The sequence below is a fragment of the Oryza brachyantha genome, chromosome 2 (genome assembly GCF_000231095.2).
Source record: "Oryza brachyantha chromosome 2, ObraRS2, whole genome shotgun sequence".
Taxonomy (NCBI): domain Eukaryota; kingdom Viridiplantae; phylum Streptophyta; class Magnoliopsida; order Poales; family Poaceae; genus Oryza; species Oryza brachyantha.
The window spans coordinates 13,168,618-13,192,125 of record NC_023164.2 but is presented as its reverse complement, the minus strand read 5'-3'; the positions used below and the strand labels follow the sequence as shown (position 1 = coordinate 13,192,125).

General features: G+C 47.1%; 1 protein-coding gene across 4 annotated transcripts in view; it reads right to left on the bottom strand.

Moving 5' to 3' along the window:
• The window catches only part of LOC102715541 (protein ROS1A-like), a 48,471-nt gene that overhangs the window by 17,056 nt on the left and 7,907 nt on the right, over window positions 1-23,508 (bottom strand). For 3 of the 4 annotated variants that reach the window (XM_015833752.2, XM_015833753.2, XM_015833754.2), the window contains 15 exons: window positions 19,837-22,879; window positions 19,285-19,375; window positions 17,707-19,186; window positions 17,448-17,527; window positions 16,621-16,705; window positions 16,448-16,539; window positions 16,279-16,347; window positions 16,162-16,198; window positions 15,999-16,081; window positions 1,626-2,072; window positions 1,487-1,523; window positions 1,344-1,401; window positions 1,143-1,282; window positions 988-1,053; window positions 790-904 (listed from right to left, as the gene is read on the bottom strand). In XM_015833752.2, coding sequence (XP_015689238.1) covers window positions 790-904; window positions 988-1,053; window positions 1,143-1,282; window positions 1,344-1,401; window positions 1,487-1,523; window positions 1,626-2,072; window positions 15,999-16,081; window positions 16,162-16,198; window positions 16,279-16,347; window positions 16,448-16,539; window positions 16,621-16,705; window positions 17,448-17,527; window positions 17,707-19,186; window positions 19,285-19,375; window positions 19,837-22,807 — 5,851 coding nt within the window. In that variant the 5' untranslated portion in view covers window positions 22,808-22,879. The remainder of the gene's footprint in view (window positions 1-789; window positions 905-987; window positions 1,054-1,142; window positions 1,283-1,343; window positions 1,402-1,486; window positions 1,524-1,625; window positions 2,073-15,998; window positions 16,082-16,161; window positions 16,199-16,278; window positions 16,348-16,447; window positions 16,540-16,620; window positions 16,706-17,447; window positions 17,528-17,706; window positions 19,187-19,284; window positions 19,376-19,836; window positions 22,880-23,508) is intronic. The other variant, XM_015833755.2, reaches the window with a different exon arrangement.

The window sequence follows — 23,508 nt, the reverse complement described above, 5'->3', positions numbered from 1 at the left end:
AGTGCTAGTGCAATTCTGATCCAATAAATTATGTTATTGTTGGTGCACTCAAGTCTGAACCAATCAAAGGTCATGCAATAATTTGTTTTCTAAAGATGAATTTCACAATCGGTGAAAACAGAAGAATATCATTCATAGTTGTAGGCATGCAAAACAATTTTTTACTTCCATGAATTGGTCTTTAAACAACTTTGCAAAGTTTATCAGGTAATCAATGAAGGACCTCTACATGGTATAAACTGGTTTTATAATATGGAGAACTGTACAATGTACCAGGTTTTGCAAAAAGATTCTTTTTTCATAAACATTTTTCAAAGCTAGCAAGAAAACTAAGTTGCACCCCTTTGTTCAGACCTGATGTCTTTTTATCCACTTAGAATGTGTTAGAAGAAAAAACAGCAAAATAACTGAAGCTGCTATTTTGGAATATTTGTACTCTACTCGAAAAGCTAGTAGCAAAAGGCCAAAAGGTGGAGGAGGGGAGTTGTCCTTCCATTATAGAGAAAATGGTACACTAGATCATATTAACCGTAATCTTGATTATGGGCTTGCAGTTCATAGGTAATGGCCATATTTGGCTACCCAATTTCCTTGTTCTGCCACTGTGCCAAATGTCAGAGGTTGCATTGCTGCCAATTGTTGGTTTAACCAAGAATACAAGCCTATGTTATTGCTTTATTCATTCTTATGGTGTAATGCTTTCAAATTTGATATCCATAGCAGAGAAGAAAATTTACACAATTTGGTCATGCAAAGTAAAAAACACTTGGTTAATCACCAGAAAAGTACCTCTAAATATTGTAGGAACTGAGGTTCCAAAGTAAACTGTTCGTCTTGGGAGATTCCATATCCAACTTCGTGGAACATCAATCGGATTTTGGCTGGAGTAGTGGTCAGCAAATACCTACAACGCAACAGATGTATTCCATAAGAATCTTATAGATTACTCTCTTTACTGGCTAAGATAATAAGAAAACTAATCCACACCTCATTAACTTGAAAATATGTCCCATTAAGTGGAAAGCTTCCTCTCATTGCTGTTCGGCATGGTATCTGCTTGAATTTGATAAAATAACAAAAATTATGATTTATCAATATGTATACAACATATAGATATTTATGGGACTCAAGAGGGAACTTGCCAGAAGGGTTCCTCTGACTTTCTGAGACTGCATTTCCCGCAGATTGTTGCAACTAAAGCATGTCAAACTTTCACATAGTTTACCAGTTTCCTGGGAGTTGCAGAATGTCTTGGGTGCATCAGTTGATTGTGCAGTTTCACCTGTTAAATTTCTAACATCAGTAACATGTACCAGAGTAAAAGTTGGAGCACATGATCTTGCCTGGGGTCCATATAGAAAGAAGATATGGGCAGGGATCATCTGGTTCTCTTTGATCAAACTGCACATACACAAGTGGAACTAAATTTATTGCTTGCTTGATTAGTCTAGAAATAGTGTATAATTTATATCTGCTGGAAGCTTACTCCTTCCAGTAGAGGGTGTGAGTCCGGCAGTTCATAGCTGCAAGCAAAAAATAAAACATAAAAAATGGATAGACGATGGGAACATTGACAAAACTGTTTATTCTCAACGGCATTAGTTTTCTCAAGGACAGAGCCATACACTTGGTGTTCTGTCCTCAGGCGGTTGACATTCTTGAGCTTAGAAGTTGGAACGGAAGCAGCTTGAGGGGTTATGGCAACTAATGCCATTGACATGTCAGCATCTTCAATCTCAATATTATTTGATCGAATATAACTTTTCAAGTTCTGTGCAAACTCCTCAACATTAAGATTTATGGTAGGAATTTCATCAGGATCTTCACCAAAAAAATCCTCTATTTCAGCCTCTTTTGTCTCTGCATTTTCAGGTTCAGGTTCTGGGGTTGATGGTTCCTCAATGATTGGTTGTTGGTCACCACAAACATGCTCAGGATGGTTAGTATTCCAGCTAAGTTGGCCTATAGGCCTTGAATCTGTGTATTTTTTGTGACAACGCTCTGCAGCATTTGGATCTTCAGGTTTGACCACCAAACTCCTCTCTAATGGTCCAGGAAGAGCAAGCCGTGCACTATATTTATACGCATGTGACATGTTATCAATTTTTGTAAAAAAATCCACAGAGAACACACATTTTTTTACTACATCAAGTAATAATAATAAGAGCATAGCAAATGCAACAAGCGTAAGCTTTTCATTAATATAGAATGATTTAACTTTTTTTAGTGGAAAAAGTGCATTAGCTGACCAAAGCTTAAATGGTAAAAGATTAAGACTACTTGAAGGAACGCAATTACATATAGTCCCTTGAGAACTAAAGATGTGCTCATATCCTATTACTGATCTAGAACAATAGTGAGATAGCTAGGAAGATGAATATGTTTGTACAAGACAATGAGTACAACAGCGCTAGTGCCACCAGCATGAGCTTTCTCACTAAAATAGTCAAAGAGAGTCCACACTCTTTAATAGAGCTCAATGGAACAATACTGGAACTAGTTGCAACAATAAAAGCTGGAGATAGTCTGGTCAGACATAATCTACGAAGATTGTTTGTGTACTGATCATAGTCTAGAACAAGCATGGCCTAACTATGAAAAGGAATATGTTGCAGTAGATAGTAGATAATTAAATATAAGCTTTAATATGTTATGGCCCATTGGCCCATACACTGGCTATATATATGTCCATATGGACTAATCTCCGGTACACAATCACACTAAAGGTAACATGGTATCAGAGCATGGTTTAGGGGCTGATTAGCCTAATCACCGTTCCTCTGTTTTCGCCGCATCCATCGATAGTCGCCGCCCGGATCCGCCCCGTTGCGGCCACAGCCACCTCCGCCTCGCTGCCCGTCGCAGCCTCCTCCGCTCCTCGCCGCCGCCCGTCGCAGCCACCTCCGCCCCTCGCCGTCCGTCGTGACGGCCTCCGCTCCTCGCCGCCCGTCCCGGCAGCCGGCGCCGTTGAGGCTCCCCTGCCGTCTGCCGACCGCCACCCGTCGCAGCTCCCCTGTCGCCCACCTTCGCCCGTCGACCGCCGCTCGTCGTGGCTCCCCTACCTCAGCAGCCGCACGTCGCGGCCACTCGTCGCAGCTCCTCCGCACGTCGCAGCCACTCATCGCCATCCTTTCCGTCGCCGTCTGCAACCTGTTCTGCCTTCTCACTAACTTTTGTTTGGTCATCTTCTCCTCTGCACCGTGTGGTAACTGATTCTGCTGCTGCTCCTCTGCTCGGTGCTGTTTTTCTGCTCAGTTATGGCAAATCCTAGTGCAATCTTCGTTCCTCTGCAATTTGATAGTCACAATTACAGAGAATGGGCCTTTTGTGTTCAGACAGTGCTAGGTGGTTATGGTCTTGTTTCTCATCTTACCGGCACTGCACCTATTGCTCTGGCTGATAACTCTAATGCTAGTGCTGTAACTTCTTGCATTAATGATGATGGTAGGGTTAAGACTGCCATAGTCACTAGTGTTAAACCATCTTTCATGATGTGCCTTCAGCCTTTCCAGACTGCCAAAGATATGTGGGATTATTTGAAGAAACGATTTGTTTAGGTTAGTGGTGCTCATCTGCACACCTTGATGCAAGGTCTCCGTGGACTTCAGCAAGATAGTATGACTATTGATGATTATTATAATGTCTTTGATACTTTCATGGGACCAGTGTTGGCAATGGATCCTTCATCTACTGCAGCTAGGGTGTTCTAAGAAGACCAACTTCATTGAGCAGTTCATGATGTATCAATTTGTTATGGGGCTAAGGTCTGAATTTGAGCCTGTTCGTGCACAACTGCTCAATACAACTCCCACTCCATCTATCTCAGATGTTTTGTCCTCTTTGACTGCTGAAGAGGCTCGACTTCGTGCTTTGTCACCTGCTCCTCCGGTGATACCACCTCACAGTGTTCTTGTAGCAGCTTAGAAGGCTAGTACATCTAGTAGTGGTTCACCTATACCTTGTGAGCATTGTAAGAAGACTACCCATCGTTCCGAAAATTGTTTTAGCAAATATCCAGAGAAGCTAGCTGATTATCGTGCTCGTCGTGCTACTCATGGTTGTGGTACGACCACCACTCCTAGAGGCTCTGTGTCTGTTGCTGCTGTCTCACTTGTTGGTGCCTCTCAGTCTTCTTGGGACCTTGATTCTGGTGCCTCATTTCACGTTACTTATGATCAGTCTCGGTTGTTGCAAAACAGTTCATGATGGCGCTTCTGTTCAGACAGCCGATGGTAACTCTTGTTCCATTACTCATCAGGGTTCTCTTTCTACAACGCACTTTTCTGTACCTAATGTTTCTTTTGTACCTCAGTTGTCCATGAATCTACTTTCAATAGGTCCGATTACAGACTAGAACTGTTTTATTGGATTTGATGATTCATCTTGTTATGTTCAGGATCGTCGAAGCAGGACTGTGATTAGGACTGGCCATCGCCGTAGAGCTTCTTCCAACCTCTACATTTTGGACACACTGAGTCTTCCTCCTTCCACGTCCTCAACTGCTCGTTTGTCATCCGTTGCATCCGTCTCATCCTTTGCCAAGTGGCACCATCGTCTAGGTCATCTTTGTGGGTCTCGCTTGTCGACTTTAATTAGTGGTTGTCTCAGCCATACATCTATAGAGTCTAGTTTTCAGTGCAAGGGATGTAAACATGGCAAACAAATTCAACTTCCATATTCTTCTAGTACGTCTCACTCAGCTAGACCTTTTGATCTTATTCATTCAGATGTATGGGGTTCTGCACCTTTTCCCACCAAGGGTGGTCATAAATATTATGTCATTTATTGATGATCACTCTCGCTATACTTGGATTTATTTCATGAAACGTCGTTCTGAGTTGTGTGCCATTTACAAGTCTTTTGTTCGTATGATACATACGCAGTTTTCCACCCTATTAAAGTTTTTCGTTCCCACTCTAGTGGTGAGTACTTATCTGGTGCCTTTCGACAGTTTTTGGCATCCGAAGGTACTCTCCCTCAACTTTCTTGTTCTGGTGCCCACGCTCAGAATGGTGTGGCTAAACGCAAGCATCGTCATCTCATTGAGACGGCTCGAACTCTTTTGATTTCCTCCTTTGTTCCTTCTCATTTTTGGGGTGAAGCTATCTCTACTACAGTCTATCTCATAAATAAACGACCATCCTCCAAATTGTCTGGAAAATGTCCTGGTGAAGTGTTGTTTGGAACTTCACCTCGCTATGATCACCTTCGGGTTTCTGGATGCACATGTTACGTCCTTCTTGCACCTCGTGAGCAGACTAAGTTGACTGCCCAGTCCGTAGAGTGTGTTTCAGGGATATAGTCCTGAGCATTAGGGTTATCGTTGCTATGATCCTTCCTCTCGTCGTATGCGTATCTCACGTGATGTAACATTCGATGAGAATCGTCCTTTCTTTTATCAGTCCTCCACTCAATCCTCGTATTCACCCACGGAGTCCACCACTTTCATGTGTCTTCCTCCACCTATTCCACAGCCTCCACGACCTCCACCACCACCACCCATCACACAGGTTTTCACACGTCGTCCCAGACCTCCCATAGTGCCTCTAGGGATGAAAGTGGTACGGATAATTTCAGAGTTTCGGATCTGTTTTCGAATTTGGATAGCTTCGGTTCGGATTTTTTTTTCAGCTGAGGACCTCTCAGTGAGCAATAGCAGCCATGGCTTCCAAGTTCCAACTGATCTTCTCGACCTTCGTTGTCATTGCTGCTGCCACCTTGCTTCCACGTCCCTGCGCTTTGATTGAGTTTCACCGCATGCTCTCCAGCTGTTCCAATGGCGGAGCTATGTGGTACGACGCTGCTAATGGCGCCAGAAGCGATGATAAATATGTAGCCTTTGTTGATTTTAGAAGTGCTATATCTCTTCGTTGATCTTAGAAGCTCGGTTTGAGAGGTTTTTATACTTTGGTAATTATTCGTTACCGTATTTGTTCTGTTTCGTATTCGCTCCGTATCTGTATTCGACAATATTCGATTCTGTTTTCGTATCCGGAGTTTCCGATGAAGGAATAAGTCTTGGGCTGTAATGAAGGAATAAGTCTTGGGCTGTTTGGTCTTGGTCTTGTGGTGTCCTACCCTTGTTTTTCAGCTTTCAGTTACTAGGACAGCATCTAGGACAGGTTGTTAGGATGCTCTAGGACAGGTTGTTGAGATGCTCTAGGACAGCATCTTTTAGACTAGTAGGCAGCTATAAATATTTATCCAACCCTTCCCCGGAAAGGGTATGACATTTGGTGATAAGTAAACAGAAAATTGCCTCAAGTTTGAGTGTCATCCTCTCACCAATGAGTAACAATTGAGATACAAACATCTGGTATCAGAGCCACACTTTCCTGTAGGTTGAACATCTCTTGCTCCTCCCCTTCCCAAGCTCGAGTGAGCACTCAGCCACCACCACCAGCAGCAGCAACACCGGCTGCTCCTCCTTCCCCTTTCCCTTTGCCTTCTCCACGCAGCAGCTCCCCGGAGGCGCGCCATGCCCTTTCCCTTTCCCTCTGCCTTCTCCACGCAACACCTATACAATGGGTTGAGACCTTGCACAGCAGCATCAACGGCTCCATCGCTGGCGACATCACCGCCGACAGGGACCTTAAGGAGATGGCAAGAGGAAGGGCGCTGGAGCGGACAGCACAGTGGGCAGCAGCCCAACACCACGGCGGCAGCGGTCCAGGGGGCCACGCGCCCGCCGACGGCACTCCATGCGGGGGCGCACGCGGCAACGGCAACCCAGACAGGCGCAGGCGTGTCGGCGGCAGCCCAGAGCACATGCGCGGCGACGGCGCTCCCGGTGATGGCGGCCGGGGCTACGGAGAGCGCGGCCCTCACAGGCAGCGCGACTCTCCCTCCCCTAACTGGCGCCATGGCTACCACGGCATCCAAGCGGTGGTAAGGGACTTTGGTCCTGGTGGTGGGTGGCCTACCCTCACCAAGGCCAACTACATCGAGAGGGCCGCGATGATGAGGGTGAGGCTCCAGGTGCGGCACATGTGGGAGGCAGCTCGATATGGCGACGTCTGTTAGTATCTCAATTGTTACTCTCATTGGTGAGAGGATGACACTCAAACTTGGGGCAATTTTCTGTTTACTTATCACCAAATGTCATACCATCCCGAGGAGAGGCTGGGTACATATTTATAGCTGCATTCTAGCCTAAAAGGATGTTGTCCTAGAGCATCCTAACAACCTGTCCTAGAGCATCCTAACCACTTGTCCTAGAGCATCCTAACAACCTGTCCTAGAGCATCCTAACAACCTGTCCTAGATACTATCCTAGTAACTGAAAGCTGAAAAAAAAACAAGGGTAGGACACCACAAGACCAAGACCAAACAGCTCAAGACTTATTCCTTCATTCTCCCCCTAAGTCTTGTGCGTCGTCTTGTGGGAAAGTTGAGCCATCCCGATCCGGAAGCAATGTTCAAGGAACTTGATCCTCCCAAGGGGCATGGTAAGCAGATCCGCAAGCTGGTCCTTGGTGTTGATGTAGCTTGCCTTGATGCTCCCTTCCTCCAAGCAGCCTCGGATGAAGTGGTACCTCACCCGGATGTGCTTGCTCCGTTCATGAAAAACAGGATTCCTTGCCAAGGCCAGAGCGGACTTGCTGTCCACCCTAAGCTCCACCGCTCCAGTGTCTCGGCCGAGGAGATCACCAAGCAGTCGAGCAAGCCAGAGTGCCTGGGTCAAAGCAGCGGAGGCCGCTATGTACTCGGCCTCGCAGCTGGATAGGGCCACCACCTGCTGCTTGACCGACTGCCAACTAACGAGGCACTTACCGAGGAAGAAGAGAATCCCGCTCGTGCTCTTGCTAGTGTCGATATCGTCGGCGTGGTCGCTGTCGGTGTACCCAATGAACTGTGCCTTTCCAGGGCACCTCGGGTAGTAGAGGCCGTGGTCGAGAGTCCTCGCAACGTAGCGGATGATCCTCTTCATAGCCTGCTGGTGCTCCGTCGTCGGTCGCTGCATGAACCGACTAACGTAGCCGACGGAGAATGCCAAGTCTGGCCGTGTGCGGGTGAGATAGCGAAGACTCCCCACAAGACGCCGGTACTGCGTAGCGTCCACCTCCTCCGCCGTGCTGTCCCGGCTCAACTTCAGCCTCTCCTCCATCGGGGCGAGGGCTGGGTTGCAATCGTTGAGCCCAGCTAGCTCAACTACGCGCTTGGCGTAGGCAGTCTGAAGAAGTGTGATCCTGGAGTCATCTTGGTGCACCTCGATCCCAAGATAGAAGGAGAGGGGCCCCAAGTCACTCATCTGGAAAGTGACCTTCATGTCTTCCTTGAACGCTGCCACCTCCGTATCCTTGGTGCCGGTGATCACCAAGTCATCAACATGAACACCCACCAGCAGGGTATTTCCTCCATTTCCCCGCCGGTAGATAGCAGCCTCGTGCGGGCTTGGCTCGAAGCCCATCCCCTTGAGCGTGGAATCCAACTTGGCATCCCACGCCCTCGGTGCCTGCCGCATGCCGTACAAAGCCATGTGCAGACGTAGCACCTTGCCCTCCTTGCCGGGGATCGCAAAACCCGGCGGCTGGTGCACGTAAACCTCCTCCTTCAAGTCGCCGTTGAGGAACGCCAACTTGACGTCCATGTGATGGATGCGCCAGCCTTCCTGAGCTGCCAGCGCAAGGAGTGGCCCGGATTCCATCCGTGCCACTGGGGCGAAGGCATCGTCAAAGTCGATCCCCTCCTGCTGCACGAAACCACGTGCCACCAAGCGAGCCTTGTGCTTGACGATGACTTCGGCTTCATCCCTCTTCAGCTTGAACACCCACTTAAGAGAGATCGCACGATGACCATGAGGGTGGTCAGCAAGCTCCCAGGTGCGGTTCTCCTTAACCGCGTCCAATTCCGCCTTCATCGCGGCGCGCCATGCCGCATGTCTCTCGGCCTCTGCGAAGGACCGAGGCTCGCCGTCGTCGCACGCAAGGTGCAACTGTTCCTCCAGGTCATGAGGCACCAGTCCCGGCACTGGCTGGTCGCCGAGGAAGTCCTCCATCGTACGGTACCGCAGGGACTCTCCATCATGGTAGGCGTCGATGCGCTCCTCATCATGTGAGAGCGGAGTAGCGAACTACACCAGGCTGCGCTCGACGTGAGCTGGTGTTGGTGTAGAGGTGCCCTGAGGGGTGGCTGTTGGTGTCGGAGTGCGTGGGGTCGCCGACTGTGGTGGTGTCGGCGCAGAGCTCGGCGCAGCCAAAGTCATGGCTCGAGAGCGTGACGCTGCCGAAGTGGCGGGTGCCGGAGTTGGTGGAGACTCGGAGACTAGGGTAGGCACGCTCGGTGAAGTGGAGCTGCCCACTCCCCCAGCTTCCCTGAAGTGGATGTACTCGACAGTGAAGTCATCGTACGTCGCAGTAGAGCCGTTGTCCACCGTATTGTCCCATGTCCATCCTCGCCCTTCGTCAAACACCACGTCGCGCGCCGTGCGCACACGCTGTCTCCGGGTCGAGGATGCGATAGGCCTTCGAGCCTTCCGTGTAGCCGATGAACACCCCTGGGATGCTCTTGTCGTCGAGCTTGCCGATGTGGCCAAGCTCCTTGGCGAACGCGAGGCAGCCAAAGACTCGCAGGTGGGAGACCGATGGCTTGCGCCCATGCCAAGCCTCGTACGGCGTCCTGCCATCGAGAGCCTTGGTAGGTGAGCGGTTGAGGATGTAGACGGCCGTCACCACCGCCTCCCCCCAGAAGAGAGCCGGCATTCCTCTCTGCTTGAGGAGGGCTCGAGCCATCCCCACAACCGTCTGGTTGCGCCGCTCAACGACGCCATTCTGCTGCGGGCTGTACGACGCGGAGTAGTGGCGGTGAATACCTTCATCGACACAGTACGACGCGAATTCAGCCGCCGTGAATTCGCCGCCGTTGTCGGTGCGCAGGAGGCGCAACTTGCGGCCGCATTCCGCCTCCGCAGCAGCCTGCGTGCGCCTAATGGCGTCCGCAGCCTCTCCCTTGCTACCGAGGACCGTCACCCACATGTGGCAGGAGAGGTCGTCGACGAGCAGCAAGAAGAAGCGTCGTCCTCCTGGTGTGGCCGGAGTCACCGGGCCACACAAATCCCCGTGCACGAGCTCGAGCCGCTCCTTGGCTCGGAAGCTCGTCTGATGGGGAAAGGGGAGCCGCCTCTGCTTCGTCAACACACAGACGTCGCAGAATTGCTCCACGTGGTCAAGGCATGGCATGCCTCGCACCATCTCCTTGGTACTGAGCCGCTTCAGGGCCTCGAAGTGGAGATGGCCGAAGCGCTCATGCCACTGCCACGCCTCGTCGTCCCGGCGTGCGACGAGGCACACGGGTTGTGCTACCTGCACGTTGAGGATCTAAAGTCGGTTGTTGCCTCTAGTTACCTTGACAAGGAGGCGACCACGGCGCTCCCCGATCTTGCGCCGATCCCAAATCCTCATGACTCCGTTCTTGATCACCACGCATGAGCCTCTCTTCTTTCAGCTGTCCAATACTGATGATGGAGTTCCTCAGTGCGGGGATGTAGTAGACTCCGGTGAGCAGCCTGTGCTAGCCTAAAAGGATGTTGTCCTAGAGCATCCTAACAACCTGTCCTAGAGCATCCTAACCACTTGTCCTAGAGCATCCTAACAACCTGTCCTAGAGCATCCTAACAACCTGTCCTAGATACTGTCCTAGTAACTGAAAGCTGAAAAAAAAACAAGGGTAGGACACCACAAGACCAAGACCAAACAGCTCAAGACTTATTCCTTCAACATCGATTACGATGAAGACCGATGGGCGCTGGATGCCCTCATCGTTGCAGTTCCATCCGAGATGCAGTTTTCGCTTTCGCAAAAGCGGACGGCCAAGGAGGCCTGGGACGCTATCGCTGCGGCACGCATCGACAGCGATCGCGCCCGCAAGAGCACGCTGCAAGCACTCCGCAAGGAGTGGGAGATTTTGCCCTCCGTCTCAACACTCTGTTGCAGAAGATGGTGCAGTACGGCGACGACACCTACAACGAGGAGAGCTGTCGAGAAGCTCTTCCGCTGCATCTCAGAGAAGTACAAGCAGATCGCCCGCTCCATCGAGTCTCTGCTGGACCTCTCCACGATGACGATCGAGGAGGCGATTGGTCGCCTCAAGGTCGTCGACGGCAATGAGCCACAGCCCCTCTCTGGGCCCATCACCATTGGCGGGAAGCTCCATCTCACTCGGGAGCAGTGGGAGGCCTGTCAGGGTGATGGAAAAAAGGGGGAGTCCTCGGTAAGCGGCCGCAAGCGCGGCAATCTGCGCAAGGGGCGCGGAGGCGTCCATGTCAGGCTGCGAGGACGGCATCCGGGGTGGTGCCCGCGGAGGCGTCCAGGGCGGCACCACCGGCAACCGCAGGCCGACGCGAGACGACGCCTGCCGCAACTGTGGCAAGTCTGGCCACTGGGCCAAGGACTGCTGACAACCACGACAAGGCCAGGCCAACGCCGCACAAGTGGAGGAGGAAGAACCGGCCCTGCTCCTGGCACACGCAAGCATCGAGCTATCTCCAGCGGCATCGGCCGCATCGGCTTTCCTCCACCTAGAAGAGCCGAAGGCACGCGCCCTTCTTGGCGACGGCTCCAACAACAACAAGACTGATGGGTGGGTCCTTGACACCGGGGCCACCCGTCACATGACCGGCCGATGGGAGTTCTTCACCAAGCTTGATCCCAACGTCCGAGGCTTCGTCAAGTTTGGGGATGCCTCTGGCGTGGATATCAAGGGCACCGGCTCCGTCATCTTCACCACCAAGTCCGGCGAGCACAGGCTGCTCACCGGAGTCTACTACATCCCCGTACTGAGGAACTCCATCATCAGCATTGCACAGCTGGAAGAAGAGGAAAGTTCATGCGTGGTGATCAAGAACGGAGTCATGAGGATTTGGGATCGGCGCAAGATCGGGGAGCGTCGTTCAGCCGCCGTGAATTCGCCACCACTACTCCGTGCCGTACAGCCCGCAGCAGAACGGCGTCGTTGAGCGGCGCAACCAGACGGTTGTGGGGATGGCTCGAGCCCTCCTCAAGCAAAGAGGAATGCCGGCTCTCTTCTGGGGGAGGCGGTGGTGACGGCCGTCTACATCCTCAACCGCTCACCTACCAAGGCTCTCGATGGCAGGACGCCGTACGAGGCTTGGCATGGGCGCAAGCCATCGGTCTCCCACCTGCGAGTCTTCGGCTGCCTCGCGTTCGCCAAGGAGCTTGGCCACATCGGCAAGCTCGACGACAGGAGCACCCCAGGGGTGTTCATCGGCTACACGGAGGGCTCGAAGGCCTACCGCATCCTCGACCCGGTGACACAGCGTGTGCGCCCGGCACGCGACGTGGTGTTCGACAAAGGGCGAGGATGGACATGGGACAAGACGATGGACAACGGCTCTACTCCGACGTACGACGACTTCACTGTCGAGTACATCCACTTAAAGGAAGATGGGGGAGTGGGCAGCTCCCCTTCACCAAGCGTGCCTAACCCAGTCTCCGAGTCTCCAACTCCGGCACCCGCCACTTCGGCAGCGCCGCGCTCTGGAGCCACGACTTCGGCTGCGCCGAGCTCTTCGCCGACACCACAGCCGGCGACCCCACACACTCTGGCTTCAACAGCCACCCCTCAGGGCACGTCCACACCAACACCAGCTCACGTCGAGCGCAGCCCGGTGCAGTTCGCTACTCCGCTCTCACATGATGAGCGCATCGACGCCAACCATGATGGACAGCCCTTGCGGTATCGTACGATGGAGGACCTCCTCGGCAACCAGCCGGTGCCAGGACTGGTACGTCACGACCTGGAGGAACAGTTGCACCTTGCGTTCGACGACGGCGAGCCTTGGTCCTTCGCATAGACCGAGACACGCAGCATGGCACGCCGCGATGAAGGCGGAATTGGACGCGGTTAAGGAGAACCGCACCTGGGAGCTTGCTGACCTCCTTCATGGTCATCGTGCGATCTCCCTTAAATGGGTGTTCAAGCTGAAGAGGGATGAAGCCGAAGCCATCGTCAAGCACAAGGCTCGCTTGGTGGCACGTGGTTTCGTGCAGCAGGAGGGGATCGACTTCGACGATGCCTTCGCCCGCGTGGCACGGATGGAATCCGCGCGACTCCTTGCGTTGGCAGCTCAGGAAGGGTTGCGCGTCCATCACATGGACGTCAAGTCGGCGCTCCTCAACGGCGACTTGAAGGAGGAGGTTTACGTGCACCAGCCACCGAGTTTTGCGATTCCCGGCAAGGAGGGCAAGGTGCTACGCCTTTACAAGGCTTTGTACGGCCTGCGGCAGGTACCGAGGGCGTGGAATGCCAAGTTGGATTCCACGCTCAAGAGGATGGGCTTTGAGCCAAGCCCGCATGAGGCGGCTATCTACCGGCGGGGAAATAGAGGAAATACCCTATCCAGCTGCGAGGCCGAGTACATAGCGGCCTCCAATGCGTCGACCCAGGCACTCTGGCTTGCTCGACTGCTCGGTGATCTCCTCGGCAGAGACACTGGAGCGATGGAGCTTAGGGTGGACAGCAATTCCGCTCTGGCCCTGACAAGGAATCCCGTTTTTCACGAACGGAGCAAGCACATCCGGGTGAGGTACCACTTCATCCGAGGTTGCTTGGAAGAAGGGAGCATCAAGGCGAGCTACATCAACACCACGGACCAGCTTGCGGATCTGCTTACCAAGCCCCTTGGTAGGATCAAGTTCCTTGAGCTTTGCTCCCGGATCGGGATGGCTCAGCTTTCCCACAAGACGACGCACAAGACTTAGGGGGAGAATGAAGGAATAAGTCTTGGGTTGTAATGAAGGAAGAAGTCTTGGGCTGTTTGGTCTTGGTCTTGTGGTGTCCTACCCTTGTTTTTCAGCTTTCAGTTACTAGGACAGCATCTAGGACAGGTTGTTAGGATGCTCTAGCACAGGTTGTTGAGATGGTCTAGGATAGGTTGTTGAGATGCTCTAGGACAGCATCTTTTAGACTAGTAGGCAGCTATAAATATTTATCCAACCCTTCCCTGGAAAGGGTATGACATTTGGTGATAAGTAAACAGAAAATTGCCCAAGTTTGAGTGTCATCCTCTCACCAATGAGTAACAATTGAGATACTAATATCCGATTCCGATTCCGATTCCGAAAAAAATATGAAAACAAATATGGTAAAGCTAGTTTCCATCCGTATCCAATCCGTTTTCATCCCTAAGTGCCTCCATCTGATCCCTCTTCGGCCAGTCCAAACAATCCTGTTTTAGATGCATCTAACACTACTGATGAGTCTCATGTTATTTATGATGAGTCACAGGCTGGTCCGAGATATAATTTACGAGATCGTACTTCTTCGGAGCCTCCTGTCAGGTTGGGTTTTCCACGTGTGAGTGTTCTTGCCGAACCATCTACTTGCAAGGAAGCCTCTGGTGTTCCTGAGTGGCAGTGCTATGTCAGAGGAACTTGCTGCACGTGAACGCACTGGTACTTGGGAAATTGTTCCTTTGCCAGCACAGGTTGTACCTACTACATGTAAGTGGGTGTTCAAAATCAAGACCAAATCAGATGGGTCTATTGAGAGGTACAAAGCCCGTCTTGTTGCTCAGGGTCGCGACTATGATGAGACATTTGCACCAGTTGCCCATATGACTACATTTCGTACTATGGTTGTAGTAGCTGCTAATTGTTCTTGGACTATCTCTCAGATGGATGTCAAGAATGCTTTTCTTCATGGAGATTTACATGAGGAAGTTTACATGCAACCACCCCCTGGTGTTGATGCACCTCCAGGTCATGTTTATCACCTTCGCCGTGCGCTATATGGCCTCAAACAAGCTCCTCATGCTTGGTTTGAGCGCTTTGTTTCTGTCATAATGGCTGCTGGCTTTTCACCTAGTTCTCATGATCCAGCCTTATTTATTCATATCTCTTCACGTGGTCGCACTTCTTTTGCTCTATGTTGATGATATGTTGATCACGGGTGATGACGCTGAGCATGTCTCTTTAATCAAGAGGCACCTTAGTCAACAATTTCAGATGACTGACTTGGGTCCCCTCAGCTATTTTTTGGGAATTGAAGTCATGCATTCTGAAAAATACATTCAAGATCTCATTGCACAATCTGGTATTACTGATAATCGGGTAGCTACTACTATGGATCTTCACTTGCAGCTTCGATCTACTAATGGTATCCCCCTTGAGGACCCTGCTCGTTACCGTCACATTGTTGGCAGTCTTGTTTATCTCACAGTCACACGGCCAGATATTGCTTATGCGGTTCATATTCTAAGCCAATTCGTGAGTGCCCCCACCTCGGTTCACTTTGGGCACTTGCTTCGCGTGCTGCAATACTTACGGTGGACTTCATCTCAGTGTTTATTATATCCTCGTGGTAACTCACCTCAACTTCATGCTTATTCGGACTCCACATGGGCTAGTGATCCAACTGATCGTCGGTCTATCTCCGGTAATTGCATTCTTCTTGGCTCTTCTCCTCTTGCGTGGAAGTCCAAGAAAAGCAGGCTGCTGTCTCTCGCTCTAGTACAGAGGCGGAACTTAGAGCACTTGCCACTACTACTGCAGAGATTATTTGGCTTTGCTGGCTATTGGCTGATTTTGGAGTTTCTTGATACCCCCACACCTCTCCTCGTGATAACACTGGAGCCATTCAGATTGCTAATGATCCTATCAAACATGAACTAAGCACATTGGTGTTGATGCCTCTTTTACACGGTCTCATTGTCATCAGAAAACTATTGCTCTTCAGTATGTGCCATCCGAATTGCAGCTTGCTGACTTCTTCCCCAAAGCACAAACTCGAGAACATCATCGGCTTCATTTGCTCAAACTCAACGCTTCTGATCCGCCTTGAGTTTGAGGGGGGGTGTTATGGCCCATTGGCCCATATACTATCTAGGCCCATACACTGGCTATATATATGTCCATATGGACTAATCTCCGGTACACAATCACACTAAAGGTAACATAATGTACAGTGTCTAAGGTCTCAGACTTATATCTGACATGTTCAACAGCTATATTAACTAGGATATCAAGCATTTTAAAGCTTACCTTGCAAATGCACTAGCAAAATGCTTACACTCAGCTCTCATTGGACATGAATTGCAGTTCGGCCTACTTTTTGAACAGAAGACCTGAAAGCAAAACAGCTAGTCAGTTCACTATAAATCAGGTCCTTGATAGATTTATAACTACATTGTTTTTTGTTTCTCACCTTTCCAAAAGTTATCATTTGGTAGTGAAGCTCATATCTGCATAATCACAGATGTTACTGATCCATCCAAGTTAAAGAATATTCATTTTTCCAAAGTACTGATTGAATTGAACTTACAATATCAGTTGATCAAGCTTGCACAATCGAGGCCAAATATATTTCTGTATCTGTTCCAGCATGGGGTACCTTCAAGAATAGAATGCGACTTACATGTAACAGACATGGTTTGATGTATGTAGTCTGTCTGATTCCGTGTTCATAAAACCAACTCAAGTAAGATACATACAGTTCCAACAAGTGCAGTTGAAGAGACTCTGGAAGGGGTTGAAGTGGCACCCATCCAAGCCTCACGCATATCCGGGCAACATTTGTGTCCACCTAGGAAAATAGCACACAAAGCTTTATTAATAGAAATACATTTGAAAACTCTCCTTCGAGATTAAGGAACAACGAATTTACTGGAAAAGCCATATGGTGTAGTGTCAACAGACGAACACACTCCACGCTTTTGAGCCCAAGCCCTCTAATGCTTAGAAGGTAGTCCCTGAAAGAGTTACAAAAGGTTCTCGAGAGGTTAAATGGCAATGGTCAATATTAAAACTAGATGACACTCCGCGCTTTGCTGCGGGATATATGGATGAATGTATGATAAATATTTTGAAATGGTGAATGAATACATTTATTGCAGAATATATTGATAAATACATGTTACATATGTTAAAATGATGGATGAATATACGTTCAGATATTATGAAACTAGTAAAGAGGATGATGATTTGACATTCTTGCATATTCACCTTAGAATATAATAAGTTATACATGATGTAGCATGCTTGCATGAACTTTAAATATAATAGTTTCTAGTGGGTTATGACATAGCATGTTTGCATGTTAAACTTATGTAATATTTGCTAATGGGTGATGACATGGCATATTTGCATGTCGAGCTTTATAGCAAGTGGGTAAGAACTATATAAAAAGAATAGATGTACTAGTTCTTCTAAGCATAACAACTCACAAGGAAGAACTTTTCAATTTTCACCTCCTATATCACACTACATGATCAACAAAATTGTGCAATTTAGATTCCATGAGTGACAAGAATTAGAAAGTTAAATAAAAGTACAAAATAAACCTTTTGTTGTAGCTGTGATCAAGATAATACTTGTTATACTCTTCAGGCTTGTTTGAGAAAGGAAACGAGGGTGCACAAAAATTATACAGGGCATCTTAGAATATTAAGAGCTAGATGCTTGGGCATTTGCCAGTGTATTCATTAGACTTACTTTGCTTTGTCAGGTTCAATATCTCTTAGCCATTCAAGATCAATGCTTCCATGATCGCTCACCAATCGGTTTAGAAATGCCTGTGCAGAAATGACAATTTATTCTACGCCAATTTGACGCTAAAAGGGCATGTTGATACAAGAAAACACAAGTATGCAAGTTATGCAAGTTGTTATGTGAAAAAGGGCATGCTTGAGTTTAGATGAGTATAGTTCTCAAAACTATTAGTTTTTTAAGAGCTTCCTTCTACAAGACTTACTTTTATCCGTTCTGCTAGCATGTTATTCATTCCTCGCTCTCTGATAGCTTCAGATATTTCCCTCAAATCTGCTTGGCGTACTGCCTCCCAATCAATTGCATCCTTAACTTTGTCACTTCTTTGTCTGTTCCCACAATTGTGTAACACTTCTTTTCGTAAATTATCCCAGTCAAAATGTTTCCTTTTAGTCCGACCCCGCACTTTACTAGTTTTTGATCCATCTGTAGAAAATTCCAATGGACTCTTTTCACTATGTTTGGATTTTCCAATTGAAACTGAAGCAACTCTTTGGGAAACATCTGAATGAGGGGTCTTGTTTCCACACAAGTTTTCACATGTTTTTGCCTGAACTATGATATCATTGTCTTGCCAGTTGCATTGTGGCAGAAACCGTTCACTATTCATTTGGCTTGTTCTTGCAGTGTATACTTCCTGCAAATTTAAACAATCATGCTGTTCTATATATGAATTTCCAGTTTTGTTACTAGTGAAACGGTTATCATAGAAAGAATGACCTGTAGAAATGGGCACTTCCTCTGAACTAATTAATTGCTGGAAGCTTTGTTTAATTGTTGGTAAACAGTCAGCTTCTTGTGAAGGTTCAAAAGGGAAAGAACACATGTCCTGACTCAATGACCCATCTCTGTCATATAAGAAGCTGTTAGATGAATCTGTCATTTTGGTTTTATTTTTGTTGACAGAAGCAGTTCGATGCTGACACAGACCATCCTCAGATTGTGTAACATTGGATATATTCACCCCATCAAGTCCTGTACCAAATGATGTGTCCAAATGGCTGCCATATGAGACATCTGTGAAATCAAACAGACTATTCTGCATGTAGGGAGTATGCGCAGGTTGATATATTCTATTCAGATCAAGCAGAACACCCTTATTCAGATCTGAGGTTGGAAGTACACTGACTTCATGATATTCTGATGATCCAACCTTTCCATTTGGAATGCTTTGTTTATCTTGAATTGGTGGAAGCTCTGAATTTACAGTTGAACTAGAACCCATTGTATAGGTTCTGTTTAGACAATATTCTGGGGAGTTTTGAGGAGAAACAGCAGAATTTTGTGAAGAAAGAACATCCTCCAGAGACCCATCGTCAACTTCTACCGTACCCGCAGAAACAATTTCCGGGGCAGTATATCCTGGTGTCCTATTTTCATGGGATCCAGTTTGTGACTTCATATAAGAAACAGGACATTCCCGCGTTACCTGGTTGATGGCATTTCCAGATGAAGTACCAATCAATTCATTGCTGTTGCTACCTTCATTATCTTCTACAGTATTTAATGATCTTATATCACGTATCTCTTCAACAAAGAAATTGCCTTGCAACTTGATAGATTCACCGAACAGTCCAGAACAACCGTCTTTCTGTTCAGGAGGTGCAAAAGACATCTCTACTGCAGGATTTTCAGGGCCTTCTGACTTGACAGGGAACTTCGCAGCAAGCGCCATGAAAGCAGAACTGAATTTTTCCAAAAATAGAAGGAATATAATTGAAACAAGGACATGTAAATTGCATAAAATAGTCTTATTCCAAATAGGATAGAAGTTTCATTTCACCTAGAAAGATGGTCTGAAACATTCTGAGTAAGAAAGACGCCCACAACTGAGTCCACAACCGACCCTTTCCATGGAGAAAAACGCCTGTCCCCTGTGGTGAAATTAGAATATATCAAAATCTAATGTACTGTTGTATAAGCCAAAAACACTAACCACATGTAAAGAAGATTCATTATAGTCTTATTAATACAAACATTTAAATGGTGGTTCATGTTACATTGTTAAACACAGTTTACATGCACTCAGCTACTGCCCCTTGGGGAACATTTTGTAATTATGGTGCTATCCAAACTGCATATTTTGCCATAAGTTTTTTATCACAATTTACAATGTAGTATTTATAACATATAACATTATGATACCACTTATCATGAAAAGCCTTGTGGGATACCATTATGATAAGTACAGTACACGGAATATTATTGCCAATACAAAACATCGCCAAGCCTGATTATATTATTTTCTTGCAGCCATTGTAAAAATAGCGCAGGCCAAATATTAAACATGCAGAGTACAAAATAGAGAAACCACAATTTCATAAACATAGTATACCTTGAACAAGATGCATGCGAGCAATAAATGAATCAATCCGTCCTCGGAACACTCTTCTTTCTTCTTCAAGAAATCTCTCCTTATCATCATCCATTCCTTCAGCACCGTCACACATATCTGGTGCCATTAATAAGTTCCACATCAAATTGGTGACTGGATCGATGTTCACTTTGACCCGAGAATGTTTTTTCTTTGACTTTCCCTCGAAGGGAACCAAAGCACCAAGTTTGTCTTCATAAGGAACAAGAGAATTTTTTGATGCCTCTTCCACAATATTGTCTGATATCATACTGATGCTTAAGAGATTTAACTTCTCAATTATGGCTTCTACATAATCAAGTGATGGTTGTATAATTTCAGGAATGGTTCCAGTATGGGTCTGCATTGAACTTAAGCTATTGTACTTATCATGGTAGTAAGTTTCCAAAATTCTTGATCTTATCACCCCACTTCTTTCTGCTTCAACTGGTGTCAATCTAGGACTAATTCCAGAAGAAGGTTCCAAGGCACATGAAATACTTGCATGATCAGTATGTCTACCTTTTGTTGACGAATGTTTTTCACGACCATCATGTTCTATCATTGTAGAATTTATGTCTTCTGGCTTCCCATTGGCTTCTGCTTTTTTCCTTGGACGGCCCCTAGCTTTTGGCTTCCCATCGGGATCTGCTGCTTTCCTTGGACGGCCCCTAGGTTTTGGCTTTCCATCGGGTTCTGCTTCTTTGTTTGGACGGCCCCTAGCTCTTGGCTTACCACCAGGTTCTGCGTCTTTCCTTGGTCGGCCCCTAGCTTTTGGCTTCTCTGTGGGGCTTGCTGATGTGGTTTCTCTAGAAGCTTCCAGATGGCAGTTCTCAGTTCTTGTTGATTGATTTATTGATTGAAAATGGGAGCCAACTTCAGCAGATGTTCTATCAATCTTCTGAGCAGGAATATTAATGCACGAAGTTCCGTCAGTGCCATACTGAATAAAAGAATTATGTGGTTCAAACAAATCTGGCCCCTTAATAACCGACTGGTTCTCCGAAGACTGAGGTTGATGAATACCGTTGCTTGAGAAATAATTTTTTTTTATGGATGGGTTCATTGTGGCACTACGCAACTGGGTGTGCCCAGCTGTTGTATATCCAGACAATTCGTTAGGTAAAGCAAAACACTCACTGGTGTAATGCCGAGGAGGTCTGATTTCTAAAGACTCAAGTTGATGGTCTCCATTTGTGCGGACAATATTTTCTCCCCGTGAATTCATGGCACTGTCAGGCAACTCTGTTTCCTGTGCAGTGAAGTCTTTGAAATGTTTGTCAGACGAAGCGATAAAATATTTGTTGCTGGTGTTCTGCAGAGTAGGGTCAGCTTGTTGCTGGACCATATTGTTTACTACTGTCCTCGAGCCAATCATTTGCTGGGAAGATTTTGATTTCTCATGGGACATCAACCTTTGTACATCAGCCAAGGTACACACTCCAGGGTTTACTGCTGAAACATTATTTATATTCCAGTTACCAGACAGATATGCTGATGAGGAAGAAAACTTTCCCGCAAGTCCATTCAACCAATTGCTATGATTCTCTGATCTCATCCTTTTACATGTTTCAGGAAGATATGTTTGTGAGCTGGTGGGAAGGGGGTCATTATAGAACTGCCTTTCACTATTTGATTGTTCCAAGTTCACGCCAAAAGAAACCTGATGACCATTGATAGCATTGAATTCTCTCTTTTTACCTATTGCATGAACATCTGAGAAGCGAGAATTGTGAAGGTCAAAAGCAGCTCCCTGGTCATTGGGATTGGTAGCAAACCTCAAGTAATCATTTTTCACAGGAAACTTACTCAGATTTCTGCTCATTGTGTTCCTTTCACTACATGTGGAAGGTATAATTGGACTTTGTGGGATTTTATATCCTTGGGGCATTGGATTGACTGTCATAGAAACTTCATGATTGAAATTTCCTGCCTTCCAGACTCTTTCGGTATGCCGAGCAGGCACAGCTGGATTTTCCAGAATCTTATAGCCACAAAACATCTGGTCAGGTCTAGATAATTCTTCTGTAGAAGATTGAGGCACAAATAAGTAAAGATCATAATCAATTGAGCAGCTCTGCATCTGTTTTGCAGAACTTTTCAAATAGACACTCCTATCTGGAATGCTGTTATAGAAATCCTGGAACTGGTTTAGTTGCTCTCTTGAGCCAAACTGAAAATTTTGACCAGAACTGTCTGTATGATTAGGAAACTTGCTTGGAATATGATTCGCTACAGAATTGTTAAGGTCAAAAGTTGCTCTGTTTGGCCTGCTGTCAGCCCATAGTTGCTGCATGTTGGCCATTGGATCAACTGAAGCAGAAATTGAGCTGCTGATGCCACTCCAAGGTTGAACTACTTGGATATGACTTCTTTCGACAGCAGATGTTAACGACTGAGCACCCCCATGACAAGTAGGTATCTCTTTCACCTGAGTTTGTGATACCAGATCCACATTTTCATCTTGATCTTCTCTATCAAAGTTCAAACATCTTCTGGCTGGACTTGGTACATCTATAGTGTGTGCATCAGCAAATTCTGATGGAAGCTGCTCTGTTGGTGTATTTAGTCCCTTTCTCCTGACATACTTTCTCTTACCAGCTGGTTTATTCCCCTTCTCCGTGGAAGGCTCTCCAGTTGTAGACTTCTGTGCCTTTGCTGCTTTTCCTTCTTTAATGACCTTTGGCCTGTGTTTTTTTCTTTTAGGTTTTTGAACTGTTTTTCTGGTGCGATCAGTGCCTTCAGCCAGTCCACCATCACTCCTAACAGCTTGCAAATTAGTAGATACCTTCTCAGATGGTACAGGTGTGACATTTCTAATTCCTGTCTCAATGGAAGGATTCACCTGAGGTGGCATAGAAGAAGTTAAGAAGCATAGATTGATACCATGAGTCTCATGCAGCCATTGACCTATCCCCACCTCCATATTTCCTTCACCTGCAATGCCTGCCATATCATGCTAATGTTTTCTCTTAGAGGCGCAAGTCCAGCTGAAGCACAGCAGCTAGCTCCCAGTTATTTTCACCTGTGACAATATCATGAAGACATAATACAGATGGTCATAAACTACTCAAGATTAAAATCAATCACAATATTATCTCAAAATTAAGGATAATGATGGTACATGGACGCATCTATAGCCCTTGTCCAATGCAGCAGTCATCAACAAATAATATGGCTAATCTTAGAGACTAAGATTTTTAAGGAAACAATTCTCAATTGATGGATGCATACAGGCTATGCTCTATCCAACACCCAACAATATATGCTGCATGTTCGGAGGACTTTGCTTCAAAACAAGATTTTGCCCTTTAAAACTTACAGGTTAGCCCATCCAGCTCTTGTACCATGTAGATTGCTCTAACTGAAAACCAAGCTTTTCTGAAAACAATTGGCGCCACCTATATGCCCCGGTGCTACTCATCCCACAACACGTGGTACTTCTATAGAGCCTGTTTTCGTTTAAATATAGCTTTTAACAAACAATTGTAATCCATAGAACTACCTACATGCCATGGTCCTACTCGCCACTTGACACGTGTGAAGGATATTGTTTAAAACAGAGTTCCACCCTTCACACTTAACAACCCACCTGCCCACACCTCGTACCATGTGAACTTTACCTCAAAAATATGTTTTCACGACAACAGTTAG